This window comes from Eschrichtius robustus, chromosome 8 (genome assembly GCF_028021215.1).
Source record: "Eschrichtius robustus isolate mEscRob2 chromosome 8, mEscRob2.pri, whole genome shotgun sequence".
NCBI classification, from domain to species: domain Eukaryota; kingdom Metazoa; phylum Chordata; class Mammalia; order Artiodactyla; family Eschrichtiidae; genus Eschrichtius; species Eschrichtius robustus.
Window position 1 is genome coordinate 77,654,405 of NC_090831.1, and position 26,664 is coordinate 77,681,068.

Here is a 26,664-nt window from a genome sequence, read left to right on the forward strand (position 1 = left end):
CGCCCGCCATGGAGCGGCTGACGTTGCCCGCCGGCGGCGCGGCGGCCGTGGACGAGTACATGGAGTACCGGAGGTGAGGCGGCGGCTCCGCGGGGCCAGGAGGCCCCGGGCAGGCCTGGTCCCTCTCGCTGGAGGAGCTCCGGAGGCGCGGGCGGGCCCGGTCCCCCTCGCGGGAGGAGCGCTGGAGGCGTAGGCAGGGGCCCAGCGCTGGCTCGCTGGGGCTCCCGGAATCCCTTTCCGGGCTGGTGGGGGAGGCTTACATTGATTGCAGGTTTTCTCTTTCTGTAATTAAATATTGTACTGACACGCAGTTCTATTCTAATAAGTTTCTTCCGAGGCAGTTTAAAAGGCCTCCCGGCTCTGACCTCTTTGAGGAAGGATTATTAACTAGATTTATGCAAAGATCCTTTTTTTTTTTTCTTCTAAACTGCCAGTGTAGATTACACACTGAGTACTTGGGGCCTGTAAAAGCAGCCATCAAGTTTGCATGTTAACTTAGTAATAGGGTAAGTCGTGAACTTCTAAACGTGCTCCCACCCCCAAGGGTCTGGTTTTAAGAGAAGGACACTGGTGTAGTGTTGGTGGTTCTGGAGAAACTCTCCTCTGGAAACTGGAAGTGCAGCCGCTCCTGGGGCTTTAGGCAGTGATTCACTGCCTGGGGCCCTGACAAAGGCCGATGCACCTGTAGTGATGTGTTTTTTCGGTCTCCCAAGAAAGGTTTTTGACAGTTGGGAAATTGGGTGAGTGGGAATTACTGGAGAGGGACAGGCAGGAGGACAGGGAGTTGAGGCGCGCGCGCGCGCGCGTGTGTGTGTGTGTGTGTGTGTAAGGGGGAAGTGAGACGATTGTATCCTCACCTGGGAAGCTTGAGTGGCCTGAAACCCAAGCCAGAGGAGTTGCTCTGCTTAAAGGTGGTCGCCCCAGGGCTTCCCTGGTGGCGCAGTGGTTGAGAATCTGCCTGCCGGTGCAGGGGACACGGGTTCGAGCCCTGGTCTGGGAAGATCCCACATGCCACGGAGCGACTGGGCCCGTGAGCCACAAACTACTGAGCCTGCGCGTCTGGAGCCTGTGCTCCGCAACAAGAGAGGCCCGCGCACCGCGATGAAGAGTGGCCCCCGCTTGCCGCAACGAGAGAAAGCCCTCGCACAGAAATGAAGACCCAACACAGCCAAAAATAAAAATAAATGGATAAATTAATTAAAAAAAAAAAAGTGGTCGCCCCAAATTACTTGGGCAAATGAGTTCCTATCTGACTGCACTTCCCTCTGGCTGTCTAGGTGACATACTTTTGGGTAATGCCTAGAAATATCTTGGTAATTCTGAGCCAGAAAAAGTGAGGGTGAGAAGCTTGATGGGTCAGGCCTCATTACTGGTTCGGGTAACGCGAGGAGACTTGTGCCCAGAACGGCTTCCACCCAGCCCTCACGTAGGGCAGAGCCGGCTCTTTGAGGCTCCAAGTCTTACATTTCCCTGGGAGCAAGTTGCTGGACCCTGATGTTGACTGATAACTTAGATATTTAGATATTCAGGTATGTGGAATGTGGGCCTTCAGTTGTAGTCTCTTGCCTGGCCCAGAAAATGTTAGGGCCTGGGAGGAAATTATTTTTCAAACGTAAACTACCTGGAATAATTCTCTAAGAGTTAGGGGCTTGCTGCTCAAAGCGTAGCAGTCACGGCATCACCAGAGAGCATCACCAGGCCCTCTTCAGTCATTTTAATCTGAATCTGAATTTGAACTAGATTTCTTGGGGATTCTGTAAATAAAGTTTGAGCTACACTGGTTTAGAACTTAAAATCAAATGATCTCTTTCTTTAAAGATCTGCATTGATCTTAAGGCCTTTTTAGTACCTGTTGGTATACTTCTTGGTAGCTTTAATAAAGTGAAGTGGCTCAAAACTTATCTCAGAATAAAATGCCCTTTGTTTTAATTTTTTTTACTATTGTGTATCTAAATTATTTAAGTAAGGAAGAAGCTTGTAATGGTTTCATAGCCTCTGAGTTGGTTTTATTCATCTACCTCAGCTAAAGGTTTGAAAGTATGGAAAAGGGTATGGACTGCACCAAAAATTATGTAGCATTCTGCAAGCAACACTTTTCATGACTTTTAAAGGGGGTATTTTCAAGGAGATATTTCTTCAATTTTAATTGTGCTTCCTTTTCCTCCAAGGAGTCCAATTCTTAATTTCCTAAGAAATTAAGAAAGAGTGTTGGCTTAATTTTTCCCATAAAATTTTGAGGTCGGTCTTCTGGAATTAAACAGTGTTACACCTGATTACTCAGTGCATATGTTGGGTTTGAGCTGGTGCAAATCCAAGGGTGTTTGTGGGTCCCATCTTAGTTTAAACTCCTGGCCAGGGTTTGGAGTCAGGTGTGGGCATTAGTCATGTTATCTTCAGCGTCAATGTTTTTTGTACTATTTGTTTTTTTTGGGGGGGACTATTTTTTTTTTAAAATTAATTATTTATTTATTTATGGCTGTGCTGGGTCTTCGTTTCTGTGCAAGGGCTTTCTCTAGTTGTGGCAAGCGGGGGCCACTCTTCATCGCGGTGCACGGGCCTCTCACTATCGCGGCCTCTCTTGTTGGGAGCACAGGCTCCAGACGTGCAGGCTCAGTAATTGTGGCTCACGGGCTTAGCTGCTCCGTGGCATGTGGGATCTTCCCAGACCAGGGCTCAAACCCGTGTCCCCTGCATTGGCAGGCAGATTCTCAACCACTGCGCCACCAGGGAAGCCCGGGGGGACTATTTTTTAAGGAGGAAAATATTAGAATTTTTTTAGCAGTTTAGGCTCTAGCTTTTAATGCGAAAAATGAGCATGTTTGCTTCAGAATCAAAGGAAAAATTGAGATGAATATGTGGTAATTCTCTAGTGGTAAACCTGGATCATTGAAGTCAGATGTTATGAATTCATTGACTTTCTTATTCATAATTCTCTTTTATATGGGAAGTAAAAGCTTTATTACTATTGTGTGTAATTTTGCTATTAACATGAGCCTAAGTAAAAAAAAGCCGAAGCAGCCTTTCCTTTGACTATACAAGTATAGTTTAATTTTAGAGTTTAGTATTTTTAACCTGGAAAATAAATACACAAGGCTTAAGAGAAATATTTTTTGTTGTAGAATTGTTGGTGAGGATGATGGAGAGAAACTTTTTACTCCTGAAGAATATGAAGAATACAAAAGAAAAGTCTTACCTATGCGTTTACAGAACAGATTATTCGTGAGCTGGCGATCACCAACTGGAATGGATTGTAAACTTGTGGGTCCAGAGACACTGTGTTTTTGTACCCATAGGTAAGATATTTTATTGCTAAGGTTTCCAGTGATTAGGAAATATAAAACTGTAGCAGAGCATATCTTCCTTCTATAAATAACATTATTGGTGATAACTGGGAAACATTTGAAAACAGGCCTTTATATACCGATAATATGCCAGAAATTATTTAAGGTTTTTGGGGACTATATTTTAAAAATTTCTGTTGTATCCTATTAGAACTCATTATGGAGTCTATCACCTTAAGCATCTTTTCTCTTACCATTGGTAAGAAAGATATTGGTGCCCCTGTGGCTTTGCCAGGGGTCTTTCAGTTAGGCTGGGGAGCAGAGTCTGCCTCTCCCACCACTGGACAAGGTAGTAGAGGATGGGTCATCAGACTGCAGAGCTGATTTTATTTTTATTTTTTTCTCTGCAGAAAGGGTTTATTTTATTTATTGATTTTCACCTTTCATTATGAACATTTTCAGACACACTCAGTATTGGAGAGTATGGTATAATCGACCCCCACATAGCCATTCTTCAGCTTACATAAGTTATGCAGAACTGATTTTAGAGTTGCTTGAGTTGAGCTACACTGAACAGGTTACCAATCTACAAATAGAATCATTTCTCCTCACATTTACTAATCTCCCTTTACACTTTAAGAAGTGTGTTGTATGAATACCTTTCTCTTTTATTTACACACACACACACACACACACACACACGCCTGTGAAGGATTGGTTCCAGGACCCACTGCGGAAACCAAAATCTGGGGATGCTCAAGTCCCATAGCTGGGCCCTCCTATCTGCGGATGTGGATTCAGCCAACCTCAGATCATAAACATAGTAGGAACACAATACGTGGTTGGTTTAATGCCCAGATGAGGAAGCCACGGATACTGAGGGCCTACTGCATATTTACTGAAAAAAAAATCTGCAGTTTAAACCTGTATTGTTCAGGGGTCAACTCTGTGTGTGTGTGTGTGTGTGTGTATGTGTGTACGTACATGTATATATACCTTTCTTTAAACAAAAATACAAGCACACAGCTTTTTATTACAAGTAGTCCTCTTCTGAGAAAAGCACATGGAGGAAAGGAAATACATGAGGCTCCAACCATTGATGTGTGTTACCTATACCTGAGGTTTGCATTTTGCTGTGTTTATCCTGTTCTACTTTAAATTTTATGACTGTCACAGGTCTTAGTTGTAAAGCTCAAAAGGGCAAAGCTGCTTCAAGGAAAAATCACAGAAACTATTATGTGGCTTTAGGTAATGACTTCAACTTTCTGTTCCAAAGGAACTGTGGGAGAGCCTCCCTGTTCTGATAGTTTCTGGGGCTCCTTCCTGAGGTACTCTGTGTAGTTGCTGTTTACAGACTTGCAGTTTGCTGGAGGTTGTTAGGCAGTTGCTAGGATAAGTAATGTTGTGTATAGATTGACTTGAAATTTATTTAGCAACCCCAAATAAAAACACTGTGGAGGCATGGAGGATGAGGGTTATGTTGATATGTTTCAGAATTGAAGAGGACTTTGGTAAATTTATGTTAGTTTTATCATTTATCCTTGTAAAAATTTAGTGCCAGTCTCATATCTATGTATAATTGTACAGCACGGAATTAACCTTCAAAAGTGACCCAACCCCACTTGGATGGAAAAGTTCTTTAGTACCAGTCACTCAGTGAGATCTCTGTCTAAATTAATTTTTCCCTATTATGTATGTGAAACATTGGTTATTTAAGGAAAATGAGGAATATATAGAAACGTAGAAAGAAAACTCACCACCTAAAGCCAGCTGCTGTTATATGTTTTACTATGTTCATGTACTTTTTTCTTTACATAATTCATTTAGTTGTTAATTATATGTATGTATAAATATTGAACCAGTTTTTCATTACAGAATCACGGAAATGTTTCCACATGGTTCGTAGTAGTTGCAAACAAGATATTTAATACCTGCTTGATATTCCAGCTAGTGCAGTGGTGTTCATTGTGTTTTCCCCAGAGCTATGACGGAGTCTGAGGGGCGTACCAGGTGGAAGGGCAGGTTAGGGGAAGGACAGACTCCAATTATGGCTCTTCGCCTTGCTTTAACCAATTCTGCTTTTATCTATTTTGTATAGTATTATGGTTCTGTAAAAGATTTTATTTGAAGAAAAATTTCCACTGGTAAAGAGTTTGAAAACTGTCTTCTAGTAATATACTTATCCATTCCCTTATTATGAGTACGTTTTATATATATTGCTATTGTAAGTGCTGTTGCTAATGCTATCCTTATCCACAAAGCTCTTTATATACATGGAATAATTTTCTTAGGGTATATTCTTCAAAAATGAACCATCTAGGTTAAAGGATGCATCTTTTTATGTTTCTTGAAACCCTGTTAAATGGGATTGGTTCTTTTGTAACACTCTTGACAGCATTGTGAAATATGTACAGTTAAGAAAACTTTGGCTCTCTTTGCTAAGTGAAAAATGGTATCTCATTGTTATTTTAACTTCTATTACCTAGGATAATATTGAGAATAATAAATTTAATATTATTTTACTGAGTATCACTTAATGAGAAGGAAGCCAGTGGCCTGAGAAAATTACGTACAGCATTTTAACAAAGAGCTTTGGCTTTGAAAGGTGTTGATAATTTATTTTGAAGTTTAAAGTTAAAAATTAAATTATATTAAAATAAATAGCATTAATATACGTTTATTGAACTATTTCAATTTTAAGTAGCAAACCTGTGAAAATAAATGTAAATAATGCACTTTGATAAAAAGAATTTTCATGAAGAAGTTTTTTCATACTCTTGGGTTGTGCTTCTGTATTAAAGAATCTGTAGTGGTATTTTAAGATAATTATTTGCTATTTCTTTGTATATTGTTGTGAAAATTCTTCTTAAATAATGAAAAATAAAAATCTAGATGGGTGAAGATTTTATCTGCCCAAAGCAACATAGCTGACAAATACTGCATGCAGGGGAGTGTATTTTCAACCTTACTGATAAGAACAGTGAAACAAAATTAAAAATGAAAAAGAATCATTTTGCATTTAACAGAACAGCAGTTGTAATTTCTGGCAGTACCTGCATTGTGCTTTTATTTCTTCTATTTTTTTTAGGTATAAGCAACATAAAACTGACTTTGAAACGATTCCTCAGCAGCGCCCCATCAGTCTGCCTTGTCAAGTGACGGGCTGCCCATGCAGGGCTTACCTCTACGTGCCTCTGAATGGCATGCAGCCCATTCGCTGCAGGTGCAAGCACTTTGCTGATCAGCATAGTGCTGGGCCTGGCTTTATGTGCAATGCCTGTGAGTTACATTATGATAAACACACAAACAGAATGCTTTTATCTCCTTATTGAATGTTTAATGTGTCTCTGTGCCAGTTTCATTCAGCTACAGCGACATTAAACAACTAGGATGATGGATAGCTACTCTAAAATTTTATTTTTGTGGAAAATCTCAGTTATTTATATGCTTTGCAGTCATCAACTTTAATCTCTAATCTCATGTAATTCAAATAAGTTAAGTAATAGTAATAGATTTTAAAGAATCACTAGACATGATCTGATTCAAATTTTTGAATCGTGGACGTTTTACCAACTGCATTCTATTTACAGAATAATAATCCTTAAAAAGGATTTTATCAGTCGAAAAATTTTTTATAATTTCCCGGCAGATTATTATGTTATTGCCTAAGACATAGGTTGATGGGAAAAGCAAAATGTAACATGATGCTTTTAACACTTTGTAGGCAATAGCACTCTTTCTCAATACCTATACCCAAATCCCAGCCACCATCCCATATACCCTTTCTCTTCATCCTTTTAAAAACCCTTTGAAATAGATAGTTAAATTCTTTTAAAAATTTTAAAAAATTTATTTTATTTTTACTTATTTTACTTATTTATTTTTGGCTGCATTGGGTCTTCATTGCTGCTCACTGGCTTTCTCTAGTTTTGGCTAGCGGGGGCTATTCTTTGTTGCTGTGTGCTGACTTCTCATTGCAGTGGCTTCTCTTGTTGCGGAGCACGGGCTCTAGGCACGCGGGCTTCAGTAGTTGTGGCACACGGGCTCAGTAGTTGTGGTTCATGGGCTCTAGAGTGCAGGCTCAGTAGTTGTGGCACATGGGCTTAGTTGCTCTGCGGCATGTGGGATCTTCCCAGACCAAGGCTCGAACCTGTGTCCCCTGCATTGGCAGGCGGATTCTTAACCACTGTGCAACCAAGGAAGCCGTAGGTAGGATATTTTAAAAAATAGGTAAAATATTTTTCTTCAGGAGATAGTTTTTCCAGTTTTTTTGTAGTATCTTGAATTGAAATCTTATGATGAAATATGTTATAAAACATTTTTAATGACAGTGGCAGAAATAAATATGTTTCACTGACGACGTATGGGAGTATTTGAATAAAACTTATTTATTATGTGCCTTGGTTCCCATACACATTGGTCAGAAGTGTGAGTGTGTAAAGATTTTGTTAATGGTGTATTAACGGACTCCATTTCAATGTGGCTTGTTTTTTTTTTTTACAAACAGTAATTTTATTGGTATAATTCACATACTATATAATTCATCCATTTTGAGGGTACAACCTAATGGTTTTTAATATATTCACAGAGTTGTTCACCCATCACCACAATAAATTTTAGAATATTTTCATCACCCCAAAAAGAAATTCCATATCGATTAGCAGTCATTCCTTATTTCTTCCTCCCCTCAGCTCTAGACGACCAATAATCTACTTTCTGTCTCTGTGGATTTGCCTGTTCTAGACATTTCATATAAGTGGAATCATAGAGTATGTGGTCTTTTCTGATTAGCATCTTTCACTTAGTGTAATGTTTTTATGATTCATCCATGCTATAACATGCATCAGTACTTCTTTCCTTTTTGTTGTTAAACAGTATTCTGTTGCATCTTTCTATGTCTTTGGGTTGGCCTTCCAATATGGCTTTTATGGAGAATTGACCCACAGAGATGTTTCCACATTATTTCTTCACCACTGGGCTGTCCCCCCCATACCTGCTTTTAACTCAGTATTTGAGGAGAGGGCCTGTATTTCCTGGCTCTCCAGTGTTTAGCTCAGTTTCCTTTAGTCCTGATTGGTTTTTCCAATTTTTTTTTTTTTTTTTTTGCTACGTACTCTCTTACCACTTTAGCATCTTTTAAAAGTAAGAGCAGTGGCAGGGAGGGAGTGAGTTCAGGGGCTAGAGGTAAGAGGTACAGGGGCCAGAGCACAGTGTGTGAGGGATCCAGATTCAGGTGATTTCGGCCAAGCTAAGTGGTTTATAGGGCATACAGCTCATTACCTATATTTAAAAACGTTTAACTTTGTTTACATCTTGATTCAGGTTCTAAGTGTTCAGGATTCCATAGTTGCTTCACTTGTGCTTGTGGTCAGCCTGCATATGCCCATGACACAGTAGTGGAAACTAAGCAAGAAAGACTGGCTCAGAGAAAACCGGTGGGACGGGATGTTCCTTATGCAGCAATGGGAGGACTAACTGGCTTTAGCTCGCTGGCAGAGGACTACATGCGATTAGATGACAGTGGAATTGGTAAGTGATGATATATGAACTGTGAGCTTGTCATATTGTGCTAACACAATATGTGTTATGTGTGCTAACAATAGTGAAGCCTTGTATTTGTTTTGCACTTTAAGTTCTTCATGTTATTTTCAAAAAATATTCTCTCATTTGATTTTTATTTTTTTTAAAAGATTTTATTGTCACTATCTGATGTATGATTATTACAGAAAAATTAGAAAACATAAGAGAAACCTACCCCAATACTCGTACCGAAATCCCAACTCACAACCCCATTGTTTGTAATAGCGGAATAATAATTTGTTTTATTTGATATAGTTTACCTGTTATCCTATTGTATGTAATTTTTGCCATTATAACATCTCATTTTGGAAACATAGGCTTTTGTCCGTGTGTGTATGTACATGCATGTGTGTACATGTTATCACATCTGTAGTAATGTATGCTCATATGTCTACATGTATGTACACAAATATATCCGCTTGCATATATAAAAACTTAAAGTAATATACAGAGAAGTTTAATTGGATATATCTCAAACTATTGAAGGTAGCTGGATCCTTCTGGGGAAAAGAACTATGGTTCCTATCTACTTTAAATACTTCTATGTGTGTGGATTTTTTTTTTCATAAAAAGCATGTATTACTTTTATTTTTTTCATTACAAAGATGACAAAAACATAAATGAATATTTTCTTGTTAAAAAAGATTCAAACAAGTCCCCCTTGAACACTTTTCTTAACCCCATATTCTTTCCTAGAGGGTGATTTGCTGTCATTAATTGATTTGTATTTCTCTTTTTAACGTACATTTTTATAGTTTACTTTTTTTTAAACTTAGAATAATTTTTGAAGGCCTATTTGTATCAGGACATACAAATCTACTTATTTTTTAACTGCTTCATAGTATTCCACACTATAGATATATAGCAGTTTACCTGAACCATTTCCTTGTTCATGGCATTTAGATTGTTTCCATTTTATTTTTTTGCCTTTACAAACATCGTGCCCCCCAAATCCTTGAACTTGCTTCCTTGTATACTATGTGAATTTGACTCTAAGGCCGATGGAGAGAAGTAGAACTGTTGGGTTGAAGAGTGTGCACATGTGAAATTGTAATACATTCTGTCGAATTGCCCTCCAAAAATGCTGTACTTGTTTATACTTCCTTTAGTGATGTTTTAGCTTACCTATTTCCAAACATTTATGCTGATCATTGATGTCATTAAACTTAGTTTTTTTGCCAGTCTAAAGTGTGAAAATGTTATCATTGTTTCAGTTCAGTTGATTTCCCTCGTTATTAGTGAGATGAGAGTCTTCTTATATTTAGTGGCCGTTTTACTTTCTGTGAATTGTCTGTCCATATACTTTGCTCATTTTTATGTTTTTATATTTTCTCATTGATTTATAAGAAGTCTTCTTATATATTCTGTATACTAATCCTTTGTATTTATTTTGCAGATATTTTCTTCCAATATGTCATTTGTCTTTTGGGTTTTTTACTTCTTATTGTTGTTGTTTTACAGTTTTTAAATGTAGGAAGCAGACCATCCCTACTCTAATTTTATAAATATGTTCTCCTTCACTTTACTTTAATGCTTAATTTTTTTGCTTTTATGTTTAGCTTTCTTATGTATCTGGAATTTATTTTTTGTGAAAGTGTGAGGTGTGTATAACTTCAGTTTTTGTCCAAATCAATGGCAAGTTATACAAACACCATTCTTCCCAAATAATTTGAAACTTTACCTTTACCATATTCTATCATACTTTCTATTTTGTGCCATTGGCCTAATTGCATACTTTGTGCCAATATTTTGTATTTTTAATTATTGTTCTTCATAGTGTGCTTTGATAATTGGTATGGTAAATTCTTCCTGTTTGTGTTCGTTTTTCAGGATTGTCTTGATATATTTGTGCATTTTCTCTTCTAGGTTATTTTATAACTAGCTTGTTAAATTCCATAAATAAATCCTTTTTCAATTTTTATGGATACATGATTGTATTAGGCTCATGCAACAGTTAACAGAAAACCCAGTTATCAGGGGCAAACAAAAAATGATGATAATGATGTTGTTGATGATAATTACGACTTTGTACTGCGAGGCTTGTTCCAGCCTCTTTATATCTATTACCTCATTTAATCCTCACAACAACTCTGAGTTAGGTGCTATTATTAATCCTTTTTGCAGACGAGGAAACTCAGCACAGAGTAGTAAAACATCTTGTTCTGTGTTATTCAGCTAGTAAGTGGTAGGACTGGGTTCAACCCAAAAATTGTTCTGGGCTCATTAGTCAGCCTCATTATTGTCTATTTCTGTGCAACTACCATATTGTTTTCATTACTACAGCTTTATAATAAATTAATATGTATGACTTCATTTTTTTACTTTAGAATTTTCCTGACCTATTCTTCCCTTTTAATTCCTTCAGACCTTTGGCATTATTTTTTAAAAACATTCTATTATTACAAAACATTCTATTATTTTAGTTGAATATGTAGATTAATATAGGAAGATTTGTTGTTTTAAAATATTGAGTCTCTTCATTTCTTTGTCTTCTTCTGTGTAGCTTAGTGGAATTCTGAAGTTACCTTCATGAAAGTCCTGCACAATTCTTAATTTTATTTCTAGATATTTCATCTTTTTTATAGCTATCATATATGGATTTTTCCCTTCCTTTATATTTTCTAGCTGATTATTGTTTGTTTATGAAAAAGGAAATGTTGTATGCTGCTTTTGTTACCAGTCATTATTACTTAATCTTAAGATTTTAAATGTAAATCTTTAGTTGATTTTGCGTATACAGTTGACCCTTAAACAACAGGGCTTTGAACTGCAAGGGTCCATTTATACATGGATTTTTTTTCAGTAGCAAACACTATGATACTATACAATCTGTAGCTGGTTGAATCTGCAGGTGTGGAACCATGGATACGGAAGGCTGGCTGTAAAGTTATATGTGGATTTTGACTGAGTGAAGGGTTGGCACCCTTAACCCCTGCACAGTTCAAAGGTCAACTGTAATGATAGTTTTGCTTCTTCCTTTCCAATATTTATGACTCTTCTTACTCTTTGACTAATCAGAATGACTGGTACTTTCAGAACAATGCTAAGTAATAGTGGTAGTAGCTGGCATCTTTGCCTTTTTGTCACTTCTGGTATTTTATCACTTAAGTATCTTTATAATATAAAGAAAAAAGAACTTTTCCTTCTGGCCCCTGCTGGAAGGTGGGGTGAAGAAAGATGAGAACGAGGAGAGGAAACATAAGATGTTTTTGTCTTGATTTTAGATGTAGGGGAGCCTGGAGAAGAGGGACGTCTGCTCCATTAGCCATGTAGAGTCCTGGACAGAGATGATCTTTTGTTGGAATTTGTTCCTTTGTGATACTGAAGGAGCCCGTAGTAATTCCCAGCTCCTGTGGGGTGCTTGGAAGGCAGATGAGCTGTGAGGCAGTGGGCCTGCCATAGCATCTTTTCATAGCAAGGGGCAAAGGTGACTGCAGAGCAGAGCTAGATGTGGTTCCCCTGAGCTCTGGGGGATTCGGTAGAAAAAGTGGCAGGCAGCTGAGAGGTCTGTACTTCTAGTGAGAGTGTGTGAGGCTACCAGGCCCTACCAAGCTGAGAGACTAAATTGCAACTTAGGCCAGCCTTTAGCATTTGAGATCAGTAGTGCACACAGCAACCAGAGAACACACAAGGACCTGGCTGGACCTGAGCCCCCTTCTCTGATCTTCCCACAGGTCACAAGAGGGAGGAGCTGGGGAAGGAGGGGTGCAGGAATCTGAAAGGCTGAGCAATTGTCCCACACTATTCACTTTATAGGAAAGGACTGAGAGTTTATTTCCTTCTCTCTACCTGTGGATGGGGATAGGCATGTGGGGGAGGGGTGGTTTGTGAAGAAGTAGAGGACTTATTAATTTTTTCTGCAGCTTCCTTCCTTTCGGTCCAAAAGTGAATGTAGCAGTTGGTCTTTGTAGTTTGTGGTTTAGGATTGTGATTGTTTCCTCATTTCATTGAAGAAGCTTTCTTTATTTTTTCATATTTTGTTTCTAGATGGTTTCCCAGTGAGGAATAGAGGAAAAATACACTTATTCTATCCTCTTCAACTAGAGGTTTTAAAATTCTGAATGTCTTGCTTTTGATAATGTTTTGTGATTATGTTAAGGTCTTATACTTCTTTGCTGACATACAGTTACATTCGTGCATTTTTTTTTTTTTCCTGTGAGAAGGTCTCTGAGAAATGCAGAAGTACTTTTATCCATTTGCCTTTACTTTATATGGCAAAAATTTATATAAACAAAAATTTTCATTGTACATAAAGGATTTTTCTAATGATTCTGCTTGGGGTTCTAATTTATTTCACATTTGAAATAACTTCTTTGTATTCTAACAAATAAAGATTTAATTTTCATTCTTCACATATTTTGTTCTCAGGTGCACCTTCAGTTGAATTTTTAGACTCTCCAGTTACAGCCATGGACCACCCATTTCTAAAAGCATTTCAAGCATTATCTAGCTCTTCTCCAGAAACACTAACAGATGGTAATGAAATTAAATTGAGAAATATTTTTCGATGTAGTAAAGAATATAGATTGATACATTTTCCAGATTACTCTTTTTTTCCAGTATTACCACAATTTGATTATCATTTCACTTTTATATTGGCCAGGCACTGAGAAAAAGCAAGAGTCTTCATTTTAATAGGGAAAAATTGTTAAATCTTGGAATTATGAGGATTCTGATAATACAAAAATTTGGAGTTTTAAAACCTTATTCTGGTACATGTTATTGCTTTGATCTGAATAAGAGAGCCCTCTAGTGGACTAATTGCCTTGATCCTTTAGGCTCTCCCAAACAAGGTGTAATCCCTTGATAATTATAGATTAGCAAGGTTTTACCATTTATAAATTACACATAAAAATGAATAAAGTTCATTTTTATACATTTTTAAGTATTCTATTTCCTTTATGGAAAACAAGAATAAAAACGAAGAAGGAATTTGTATGATTTATGATGTATTTAATATTTTAAAATATTCTGAAATGAGAATTTTCTTTGATTTATTTGTGTTTTCATACAACCTTTTCATGTACACTGACTTTTTGCACAAGGGATTTGCACAGTGAAGTAATTATAAAATGTAGGTAGAAGTAAGAAATCAAAACAAAAGAAAGGGACACAATTGTGTCACTTTTTTTTTAGTGAGGTATAGTCGATTTACAGTATTATATTCCTTTCAGGTATACAACATAGTGATTCAGAATTTGTATAGATTATAATCTATTTAAAGTTATTATAAAATATTGGCTATATTTCCTATGCTGTACGATATATCCTTGTAGCTTATTTATATGTAGTAGTTTCTATCTCTTAATCCCCTTCCCCTATCTTGCCCCTCCCCAACTTCCCTCTTCCCACTGCTGACCACTAGCTCATTCTCTATATCTGTGAGTTGTGTCAACTTTCAAAGTTGATGTAACTATTACATTAAGCTGCAGTTTTGACTGAGTTGTAGTGGTAGCCAAGGTACAAAAAGGAAAGTGAGATCAGTTAAATACTTTTCCTTATTAGAAAGGAGGAGCCATGAATTCCTCGGTGCACATGAAAGTTGTACCAGTGCTGGATTTTTTTTTTTTAATTAATTTATTTATTTGTTTTTATTTTTGGCTGCGTTGGGTCTTCATTGCTGCGCACGGGCTTTCTCTAGTTGTGGAGAGCGGGGGCTACTCTTGGTTGTGGTGCGTGGGCTTCTCATTGCGGTGGCTTCTCTTGTTAGGAGCACGGGCTCTAGGCACGTGGGCTTCAGTAGCTGTGGTATGTGGGCTCTAGAGCGCAGGCTCAGTAGTTGTAGCGCACGAGCTTTGTCGCTCCGCGGCATGTGGGATTTTCTGGGGCCAGGGATCGAACCTGTGTCCCCTACATTGGCAGGTGGATTCTTAGCCACTGTGCTACCAGGGAAGCCCCCCAATGCTGAATTTTAAAGATATTTATGTAGTGACCCTCAGTGATGCAGTAGCCCAAGGTTCTTAAAAACTTTTTTTCAGCAAATGCAGCCTCTGGTTGGTTAATTCTGATACTTACCTTTGATAAAAGTGGTAATATTCCATTTTACCAGATAAATGGTAACATACCATTTATTAAAATGTAACTTAGTGAAGGTGATTCTGCAAGAAACTTAGCTCAGATGGTCCAGCGTGATCCAGGGAAAGACCCAGGGTTTACAGACGAATGGATAGAGAGCATATATTCTAAGCAATTTTTCTTGTTTTTCTCAAGAAGAGTTGTATTAGGTAGTTGTTGGCAGTGTGGTTATACTCTGTGGTCATCATCTGGAGTTACATGATTTTTATGTTGCTGGTTGAGGGTGAATTCATATGCTTTAAAAACAAGAACAGGTGTTCAGGTTGATATTCTATTTTGGATGTGAAGGGACCCAACCAAGACATTCACCTGAAATGAAGGTGAACTTTTCCATGGAATTAGGTGCTTGATTTACCTACAAGGAAAACCAGATTTTCCTTCCTGAAGCGATTTTAAATTCCTTTCGGTACATAAACTAGTTCTTGACAAGGTTAAAAAAAGTGAATACCATGGAAATGGTTAAAATTATTTTAGTTTTGAAAAATTTCAAAGCAGGAAATAGCATCACTTTTGGTTGACTATATAAACTTTCTTAGTCTGTTCAGGTGGCTGTAACAAAATACCATAGACTGGGTTGCTTATAAACAGCAGAAACTTATTTCTCACAGTTCTGGAGGTGGGGAAGTCCCAGATAAAGGTGCCAGCATGGTTGCGTTCTGGTGACAGCGCTCTTCCTGATTCACAGCCAGTGCCTTCTCCTTGTGTCCTCACATGGTAGAAGGGTTGAGGACTCTCTATGGGGTCTCTTTTATAAGAACACTAATCCCGTTTGTGAGCGCTCCCCCCTCATGATCTAAGTACCTCCCAAAGGCCCCACCTCCTAGGACCATTGCATTGGGCATTAGGATTTCAACATATGAATTTTGGGTGGTCAGGGAGGGGGCATGAACACAAACATTCAGACCATAGTGCAAACCTTCAATAGTTACTTCTGTGCATTATCTGTTACAGTGTTACGTGAATTTCTAGCTATAAAATGTAAAAAGTAGTTGAACAAAGCTGAATGAGTTCTGATGTGAAATAGCTATATGGTGTTATTTAATATGAACCACTTGAATATTTGGAGAATGTTTACCAATGAACATTACTTTTGTCTTATGATGCCCTGCTTTCTGAAAAAGAGGGAGTAGGATCAATGATTCATTTAGATCACTTCTGGTTTGAAAAACACAAAATAATCACTCAGTAGGAGGAAAGTTTTTTTTCTGTTTTTTATTTCAGAAGAATTTATAATTATATGAATACAGTTGAGTCTTGAACAACACAGCTGGGTTAGGGACCCCCACCCCTGTGCAGTTGAAAAATCCTCGTATAAGTTTATAGCTAGGCCTCTGTAACCACAGTCCCTCTGTATCCATGGTTCCTCCACATCTGCAGATTCAACCAACCTAGGAGCATGCAGTAGTGTAGTAGGTATTTATTGAAAAAAATCTGAGTATAAGTGGATACACAGTGCAAACCCATGTTGTTCAAGGGTCAACTGTACTTAGATTTTTTTTTTTTCCTTATTAGTAGGTACAAGCAGTCAAGTTTCTTCCTTAAGGAAACCTGAAGAGGATGATATAGCTTTCTTTGAAAGACGATACCAGGAAAGGGTAAGTCTGTAGGAAAATCTGCTTACATTAAGCATTTACTTGTAACAGAGACACTGTAGAACAACTATATATTGATTGTGGATCATCATTCAAAATTATAACGTCTGCTTATAGCTAGTGTTAGGCCTTGAGGCTTATTTAGAACAATTCAGAGAGAAACAGGACTAATGAATATGATAATTTATGGAGGTCATAAAGATTGACTAAATATACACATGAAATTGTCAATAATAAACATCAACCTGAGCAGATTTGTAAATTATATATATATAGAATTCTTTTTTTTAAATTAACTAATTTATTTATTTTTGGCTGCGTTGGGTCTTCGTTGCTGCGCGTGGGCTTTCTCTAGTTGCAGTGAGTGGGGCCTACTCTTCGTTGTGGTGCACGGGCTTCTCATTGCGGTGGCTTCCCTTGTTGCAGAGCACGGGCTCTAGGCACGTGGGCTTCAGTATTTGTGGCATGTGGGCTCAGTAGTTGTGGCTCGTGGGCTCTAGAGCGCAGGCTCAGTAGTTGTGGTGCACAGGCTTAGTTCCATGACATGTGGGATCTTCCTGGACCAGGGATCGAACCCATGTCCCCTGCATTGGCAGGCGAATTCTTAACCACTGTGCCACCAGGGAAGTCCCTGTATATTGAATTCTTAAGGTATAGTATTTCTTCTCCTTAGTGGCTTCTAGGTATAGGCAGACTCAAGTTAGAATTACCCAATAGCCTTTAAGAAGCAGAACACTAAACATAAACATATTTTAACAATTTTCAGGGCTCAACAACTACAGTGTTGATGTGTTCCCTGCTTTCAGTAATGATAATTTTCATCAGTTCACCATCACACCATAAACTCCTTGGGGATAAGTATAGTATATTTTATTATCTGTATTTTCCCCAGAAGTAAGTACAGTGCCTTGTACATAAGATGTTTTCAATAAATATTTATGGAAAATTGAAAAGATAAATACAGGTATAATTGATATTTGCTTTCACACATGTCATCTACTTACACATGTGATGTGTTTCATGTCAGTGTTCATATTTGAAAGTTTTGTTTTATTCTTGTTTATTGCCAGGTGAGGGTATGCTGGCTTGATGAGGCATGGGGGATTATATCCAGCCATATGATACATTCCCCAAAGTGCTTTCCTTAGGATTATTTTATAGTTGCTTTGTGGGTGTTCATTGTCTCTCTGACTAGGTAGTAAGTGCCATGAAAGTAAAGACACTCATCACTTTTTGTTATATTCTCTACAACTCTTAAACAAGAGCTTGTTGAGTAACTAAAGGTGTGGAAAAAGGAGACCATTAAATAAATTCACCATCCAAGAGCAGAGGAAGTGAGTAGGGGACAGAGAGATTAGCATATCTTTCCTATTGAAGAATTTTAAAGTAAAGGGGGAGAGTGTTTGGTATGACTTAAGGCAGAGCTAGAAAGTTGAACTTTCTGCAGTGATCTGGATATGATTTAAGGCAGAACTAGAAAATAGAACTGTCTGTTTATCACTGCAGTGATAAATATTGTCCGTGCTATAGCCATTCATCATATGTGGCTATATATGTCTAAATTTAAATAAATTAAAAATTATTTCCTCAGTCACACTAGCCATGTTTCAGGGGCTCAGTAGCCACATGTGGCTAGTAGCTACGTTGTTGGGCAGTGCAGAAAGTTCTTTTGGAAAGCTCTGAACTAAGAGAAAGAGGTGGTGGTAGAATTTCACGGGGAGGATGAAATAGAGTGAGGAAAGAAGAGGCTATTTTTGCAGCATCATCAAGGATAGACTTTTAATCAAATCAGTCTGTGTTCTTAGAACACACACATTCACAGCTGAACTTTAGTTTTTCCTCATAGGCTTATGAGGGACAGGGTTCTAGAACTCCTTCCTTCCCTCCTCCAGGAGCTTGGGTAATGTTGACTGCCTTGAAAAACATGCTGATGGTATTTGCTTGTGGCAAGGTAAAGGGGGTAGTTCTTATCTGTGAATGTTTTAGGGGATATACCTGGCCCGTCCAGACTACTTATTATAAATAGACCTAGAATTTATGGATTTATGGGATGTGGTTTATAACTCTTCAGCCTGTGTGATTTATGGATTGATGAGATACAGCTTATAACCTCTCCAGCCTGTGTGATGAATGGATTATAAAAACTAAGAAACTCAAACCTAAACAACTTCCTCTGAGCTGACGTGTATCATACACGTTGTTAGTACTCATCGTTTACTCCAAAAAACTACGACAGGCACCACTGAGGGAGAAAGGATGATTAGGAAACTAAGTTTGATGGGTTCAGGGCCCCTTTACAAAGCAGTGCTACATCTGAATCTGGTTTTGCTTGTATCCTTTGCTACTCATTGGTATCACTGGGTGTGGGGAAGAATCTATGATTAGTGTGAGTTGGTTTTGATAACTGAAGCCTTTGTGGTAACATAGTTTACTAACTACCTTTACATATTATTAAAGAGTTGCTTCTTAGCTTCTGTAATATATCAGGTCAAATTATATTCTTCCATTGTGGATGGCCTTTGGTCTCTTTTCCTCAAGAAAGGAGAATTTTATTAAGGAAACAATTATTAAAGGTCAGCTAGGTGCAAGACACTGTGTTAATGCCAGGAAATTAAAAAAAAAAAATTTAAGGAGAGGGCAGACAGCAGAAGCAAGAAGAACTACAATCCTGCAGCCTGTGGAACAAAAACCACATTCACAGAAAGATAGACAAGATGAAAAGGCAGAGGGCTATGTACCAGATGAAGGAACAAGATAAAACCCCAGAAAATCAACTAAATGAAGTGGAGATTGGCAACCTTCCAGAAAAAGAATTCAGAATAATGATAGTGAAGATGATCCAGACCTCGGAAAAAGAACGGAGGCAAAGATTGAGAAGATGCAAGAAATGTTTAACAAAGACCTTGAAGAATTAAAGAACAAACAAACAGAGATGAACAATACAATAACTGAAATGAAAACTCCACTAGAAGGAATCAATAGCAGAATAACCTGAGGCAGAAGAACGGATAAGTGACCTGGAAGACAGAATGGTGGAACTCGCTACTGCGGAACAGAATAAAGAAAAAAGAATGAAAAGAAATGAAGACAGCCTAAGAGACCTCTGGGACAACATTAAACGCAACAATATTCGCATTATAGGGGTCCCAGAAGGAGAAGAGAGAGAGAAAGGACCCGAGAAAATATTCAAAGAGATTATAGTCAAAAACTTCCCTAACATGGGAAAGGAAATAGCCACCCTACTCCAGGAAGCGCAGAGAGTCCCATACAGGATAAACCCAAGGAGAAACACGCTGAGACACATAGTAATCAAATTGGGAAAAATTAAAGACAAAGAAAAATTATTGAAATCAGCAAGGGAAAAACAACAAATAACATACAAGGGAACTCCCATAAGGTTAACAGCTGATTTCTCAGCAGAAACTCTACAAGCCAGAAGGGAGTGGCATGATATACTGAAAGTGATGAAAGGGAAGAACCTACAACCAAGATTACTCTACCCGGCAAGGATCTCATTCAGATTTGATGGAGAAATCAAAAGCTTTACAGACAAGCAAAAGCTAAGAGAATTCAGCACCACCAAACCAGCTCTACAAAAAATGCTAAAGGAACTTCTCTAAGTGGGAAACATAAGAGAAGAAAGGAACTACAAAAACAAACCCAAAACAATTAAGAAAATGGTCATAGGAACATACATATCGATAATTACCTTAAACGTGAATGGATTAAATGCTCCAACCAAAAGGCACAGGCTTGCTGAATGGATACAAAAACAGGACAAGAGACCCACTTCAGACCTAGGGACACATTCAGAATGAAAGTGAGGGGATGGAAAAAGATATTCCATGCAAATGGAAATCAAAATAAAGCTGGAGTAACCATACTCATATCAGATAAAATAGACTTTAAAATAAAGAATGTTACAAGAGACAAGGAAGGACACTACGTAATGATCAAGGGGTCAATCCAAGAAGAAGATATAACAATTATAAATATATATGCACCCAACATAGGAGCACCTCAATACATAAGGCAACTGCTAACAGCTATAAAAGAGGAAATCGACAGTAACACAGTAATAGTGGGGGACTTTAACACCTCACTTACACCAATGGACAGATCATCCAAACAGAAAATTAATAAGGAAACAGAAGCTTTAAATGACACAATAGACCAGATAGATTTAATTGATATTTATAGGACAGTCCATCCAAAAACAGCAGATTATACTTTCTTCTCAAGTACGCATGGAACATTCTCCAGGAGAGATCACATCTTGGGTCACAAATCAAGACTCAGTAAATTTAAGAAAATTGAAATCATATCAAGCATGTTTTATGACCACAACGCTATGAGATTAGAAATGAATTACAGGGAAAAAACTGTAAAAAACACAAACACATGGAGGCTAAACAATACGTTACTAAATAACCAAGAGATCACTGAAGAGATCAAAGAGGAAATAAAAAAATACCTAGAGACAAATGACAATGAAAACACGACGATCCAAAACCTATGGGATGCAGCAAAAGCAGTTCTAAGAGGGAAGTTTATAGCTATACAAGCCTACCTCAAGAAACAAGAAAAATCTCAAATAAACAATCAAGCCTTACACCTAAAGGAACTAGAGAAAGAAGAACAAAGAAAACCCAAAGTCAGAAGAAGGAAAGAAATCATAAAGACCAGAGCAGAAATAAATGAAATAGAAACAAAGAAAACAATAGCAAAGATCAATAAAACTAAAAGCTGGTTCTTTGAGAAGATAAACCAATTTGATAAACTATTAGCCAGAATAATCAAGAAAAAGAGGGAGAGGACTCAAATCAATAAAATTAGAAATGAAAAAGGAGAAGTTACAACAGACACCACAGAAATACAAAGCATCCTAAGGGACTACTACAAGCAACTCTATGCCAATAAAATGGACAACCTGGAAGAAATGGACAAATTTTTAGAAAGGTATAACCTTCCAAGACTGAACCAGGAAAAAATAGGAAATATGAACAGACTAATCACAAGTAATGAAATTGAAACTGTGATTAAAAATCTTCCAACAAACAAAAGTCCAAGACCAGATGGCTTCACAGGTGAATTCTATCAAACATTTAGAGAAGAGCTAACAACACTCCTCTCAAACTCTTCCAAAAAATTGCAGAGGAAGGAACACTCCGAAACTCATTCTGTGAGGCCACCATCACCCTCATACCAAAACCAGACAAAGATACAACAAAAATAGAAAATTACAGACCAATATCACTTATGAATATGGATGCAAAAATCCTCAACAAAATACTAGCAAACAGAATCCAACAACACATTAAAAGGATCATACACCATGATCAAGTGGGATTTATCCCAGGGATGCAAGGATTCTTCAATATACGCAAATCAATCAATGTGATACACCATATTAACAAATTGAAGGAAAAAAAACATATGATCATCTCAATAGATGCAGAAAAAGCTTTTAACAAAATTCAACACTCATTTATGATAAAAACTCTCCAGAAAGTGGGCATAGAGGGAACCTACCTCAACATCATAAAGGCCATATACGACAAACCCACAGGAAACATCATTCTCAATGGTGAAAAACTGAAAGCATTTCCTCTAAGATCAGGAACAAGACAAGGATGTACACTCTTGCCACTATTATTCAACATAGTTTTGGAAGTCCTAGCCATGGCAATCAGAGAAGAAAAAGAAATAAAAGGAATAAAATTGGAAAAGAAGAAGTGAAACTGTCACTGTTTGCAGATGACATGATACTATACATAGAGAATCCTAAAGATGCCACCAGAAAGCTACTAGAGCTAATCAATGAATTTGGTAAAGTTGCAGGATACAAAATTAATGCACAGAAATCTTTTGCATTCCTATACACTAACGATGAAAAACCTGAAAGAGAAATTAAGGCAACACTCCCATTTACCATTGCAACAAAAGGAATAAAATACCTAGGAATAAACCTACCTAGGGAGACAAAAGACCTGTATGCAGAAAACTATAAGACACTGATGAAAGAAATTAAAGAGGATACCAACAGATGGAGAGATATACCATGTTCTTGGATTGGAAGAATCAATATTGTGAAAATGACTATACTACACAAAGCAATCTACAGATTCAATGCAATCCCTATCAAATTACCAATGGCATTTTTTACAGAACTAGAACAAAAAATTTCACAATTTGTATGGAGACACAAAAGACCCCGAATAGCCCAAGCAGTCTTGAGGGAAAAAAATGGAGCTGGAGGAATCAGACTCCCTGACTTCAGACTATACTATAAAGCTACAGTAATCAAGACAATATGGTACTGGCACAAAAACAGAAACATAGATCAATGGAACAAGATAGAAAGCCCAGAGATAAACCCACGCACCTATGGTCAACTAATCTATGACAAAGGAGGCAAGGATATACAATGGAGAAAAGACAGTCTCTTCAATAAGTGGTTCTGGGAAAACTGGACAGCTACATGTAAAAGAATGAAATTAGGACACTCCTTAACAGCATACACAAAAATAAACTCAAAATGGATTAGAGACCTAAATGTAAGACCAGACACTGTAAAACTCTTAGAGGAAAACATAGGAAGAACACTCTTTGACATAAATCACAGCAAGATATTTTTTGATCCACCTCCTAGAGTAATGGAAATAAAAACAAATATAAACAAATGGGACCTAATGAAACTTCAAAGCTTTTGCACAGCAAAGGAAACCATAAACAAGATGAAAAGACAACCCTCAGAATGGGAGAAAATATTTGCAAATGAATCAACGGACAAAGGATCAATCTCCAAAATATATAAACGACTCATGCAGCTCAATATTAAAAAAACAAACAACCCAATCCAAAAATGGGCAGAAGACCTAAATAGACATTTCTCCAGAGAAGACATACAGATGGCCAAGAAGCACATGAAAAGCTGCTCACCATCACTAATTATTAGAGAAATGCAAATCAAAACTACAATGAGGTATCACCTCACACCAGTTAGAATGGGCATCATCAGAAAATCTACAAATAACAAATGCTGGAGAGGGTGTGGAGAAAAGGGAACCCTCTTGCACTGTTGGTGGGAATGTAAATTGATACAGCCACTATGGAGAACAGTATGGAGGTTGCTTAAAAAACTAAAAATAGAATTACCATATGATCCAGCAATCCCACTACTGGGCATATACCCAGAGAAAACCATAATTCAAAAAGACACATGCACCCCAATGTTCCTTGCAGCACTATTTCAGTAGCCAGGTCATGGAAGCAACCTAAATGCCCATCGACAGACGAATGGATAAAGAAGATGTGGTACATATATACAATGGAATATTACTCAGCCATAAAAAGGAAGTAATTGGGTCATTTGTTGAGACGTGGATGGATCTAGAGACTGTCATACAGAGTGAAGTAAGTCAGAAAGAGCAAAACAAACATTGTATATTAACGCATATATGTGGAACCTAGAAAAATGTACAGATGGACCGGTTTGCAGGATAGAAATTGAGACACAGATGTAGAGAACAAACGTATGGACACCAAGCAGGGAAAACTGCGGGGTGGTGGTGGTGTGATGAATTGGGCGATTGGGATTGACATGTATACACTTATGTATATAAAATTAATGACTAATAAGGACCTGCTGTATAAAAAAATTAAAAAATTAAAAATTAAGGAGGAGCAAGAGGAGGTGTTTTTGCTCTTTGGACACTGTATTAGGTGGATGTATTTGCTAAGTACCATTTGAAATGAGTAAACGCTGCTTTGGCTTTTGTTGTTTGTTTAGCATATTTGATCTTTTTTGATGTTACTGCAAATGTAACACTTGGCCCTAAATGAGAGGGGTAAGGGGACTAGCATTTGAGTGCTTATTAAGTACCTAGATTTATATATATATAAATAAAATCTTATTTAAACCTTTAGAACGACCCTATTACATAGTGCCTATTACGATGACCTTTTTTACAAAGGACAGAACTGTTGGTTAGTAGCTTGCCTCAGATGGTTAATCAACAGTAGAGGTACAATTCAGGTGTTCTTCTGACTCCAAGGCCCATAATCTTTGCCTCAGAACAGAGTGTTCTTTGGGGGTCCTTCAGATGGCCTGTTGACCTTTACAGTGTACAAGAGTGACATGAGTGTACGATTTTTATTTATTTATTTTTTTGGCCATGCCACGCAGCATGCAGTATCTTAGTTCCCTGACCAGGGATCGAACTCGTGCGCCCTGCAGTGGAAGTGTGGAATCTTAACCACTGGACCTCAAGGGAAGTCCCGAGTGTATGATTTTTGAATGAGGTTCCCAGCCAACTCAAAGAGGAGAGAGAGAGGGAGAAAATGGGGAAGAGACAGAGGTGAGATTCATTCAATTTTATTTTTAGGAGGTTACTTGCAGTTTGGTGACATTGGGTAGAGTGGTTTTGCCAGGCCTCTTCTGCTTTCTTGATATTATTCCCATCATATTAGGAAGTAAGAGGCCTTGCCTGCACCCACCATGCCCCATGTGTTCTCTCCCCTTCTCTGGCAGGGGTAAGGCAGTGGTGCTGCCTTGGAATTGGTGTGTGTGAGTGTGAGTGGCAGTAAAAGGAAGGTGGGTTTTGTGTTCTATGGAGTCTTTTTTTTTTCCCCAAGGAAAGGGTTTATATGTTTCTAAAAGATCAGAAGGCTGCTGCTTAGGGTATGCAGGCTTCTTCTTTGTTTCAGTTACAGTGGAGGAGGACAACCTTCAGGAGGGTAACTATTGAAATGTAGAAATAAGAATTATAGGTAATTGTCCTTTAAGCAGTATGTGTTCCAGAGATAATCCAACTGGATTAGGTGTATCCTGTAACGCTGTAGGGAATGTGCATAGGCTGGATGTAAGGTTAGGCATTTAAGCTTTTCTTTTTTTTAACTTTAGTGGCAATTAAAATTAATTTAATCATTTCTCCAAAGCAATATTCATTATATGTTATTTTTGTTAAAATGCTTTTGTAAAGTTGAAATCAAACAGTACTTGATAACTTTTTAAAAAAATTTATTTATTATTTTTGGCTGCGTTGGGTCTTCGTTGCTGCGTGCAGGTGTTCTCTAGTTGTGGCGGCTTCTCTTGTTGTGGAGCACTGGCTCTAGGCATGCGGGCTTCAGTAATTGCAGTACGCGGGCTCAGTAGTTGTGGCTCGCAGGCTCTAGAGCGCAGGCTTAGTAGTTGTGGCACACGGGCTTAGTTGTTTCACCGCATGTGGGATCTTCCCGGACCAGGGCTCGAACCCGTGTCCGTGCATTGGCAGGCAGATTCTTAACCACTGCGCCACCAGGGAAGTCCCTGATTACTTTTTTAATTAAAAAATTTTGTCATTCTTTGACTGTGTTTGAGATACACACACACACACACACACACACACACACACACTCACTCACACACTGAGATAGAGACAGAGCCCTTGACAGGACCCCTCTCTGCAGGGTTCTCGCTTTTGTGCTCATTCTGTGAGTCCTCTGTCCAGTCAATACTCCTCAAATCTCTCCCGTGTGCTGGGCTGCGTGTGAAGGGGTGTGTGTGTGTGTGTGTGTAAGTGAGACTCTCTGCCTCTTTCCCCTCCCTCTGACCCATTCTCTCTCTGTCTCTAAGGTGTTACTGAAGTACGCGCTGGCTCTGAGAGAGAAGAGAGGAAACAGAGGAGGGAGAGGAGTTGGGAGCTTGCATACCCCAACAAACCATATTTTAAAAATGCAGTTAGGTCCCTTCAACAATCAGATTGTGGCTTTAGTATTTAGCAGCTTAGTAACCGCTAAGTAACTGTGTAAAATGGCTGTGATAAATAAGACATGAACCCAAATGAGGTATGTGCAACCTTTTTTCTTCTCTAGGATGTTTTACAAATTATTATATCAACAAATATTTTAAATTTTCAGATAAAAATGGAAAAGGCTGCTAAGCAGAAAGGAAAAGCACCATTGCCATCAACTACAAAACCTTCATGAAGACTACTGGGGAAATTAAAACCAGCATCCAAATATGTCTTTTGTGTGTTAATTATTTAAGTATAATAATACAATTTATTTTTCCTCAAATTATTTACTTCTTTTTCTGTGTAAAAATATCTTTTTGAATGTTTCCTTAATTTATTTAAGTGAAAATACCTTATATT

General features: G+C 38.0%; 1 protein-coding gene across 2 annotated transcripts; it reads left to right on the top strand.

Annotated features, from left to right (window-relative positions):
* On the top strand, window positions 1–26,664 carry FAM221A (family with sequence similarity 221 member A). 2 transcript variants are annotated; one of them, XM_068549997.1, is made up of 7 exons: window positions 1–73; window positions 3,120–3,293; window positions 6,370–6,560; window positions 8,604–8,810; window positions 13,230–13,337; window positions 16,449–16,531; window positions 26,429–26,664. In XM_068549997.1, exons 1-7 carry the CDS (start codon window positions 9–11, stop codon window positions 26,495–26,497), a joined length of 897 nt encoding a protein of 298 aa, XP_068406098.1. In that variant the 5' UTR covers window positions 1–8; the 3' UTR covers window positions 26,498–26,664. The 2 variants fall into 2 exon arrangements, with proteins under 2 accessions (XP_068406098.1, XP_068406099.1); XM_068549998.1 differs by lacking the exon at window positions 13,230–13,337.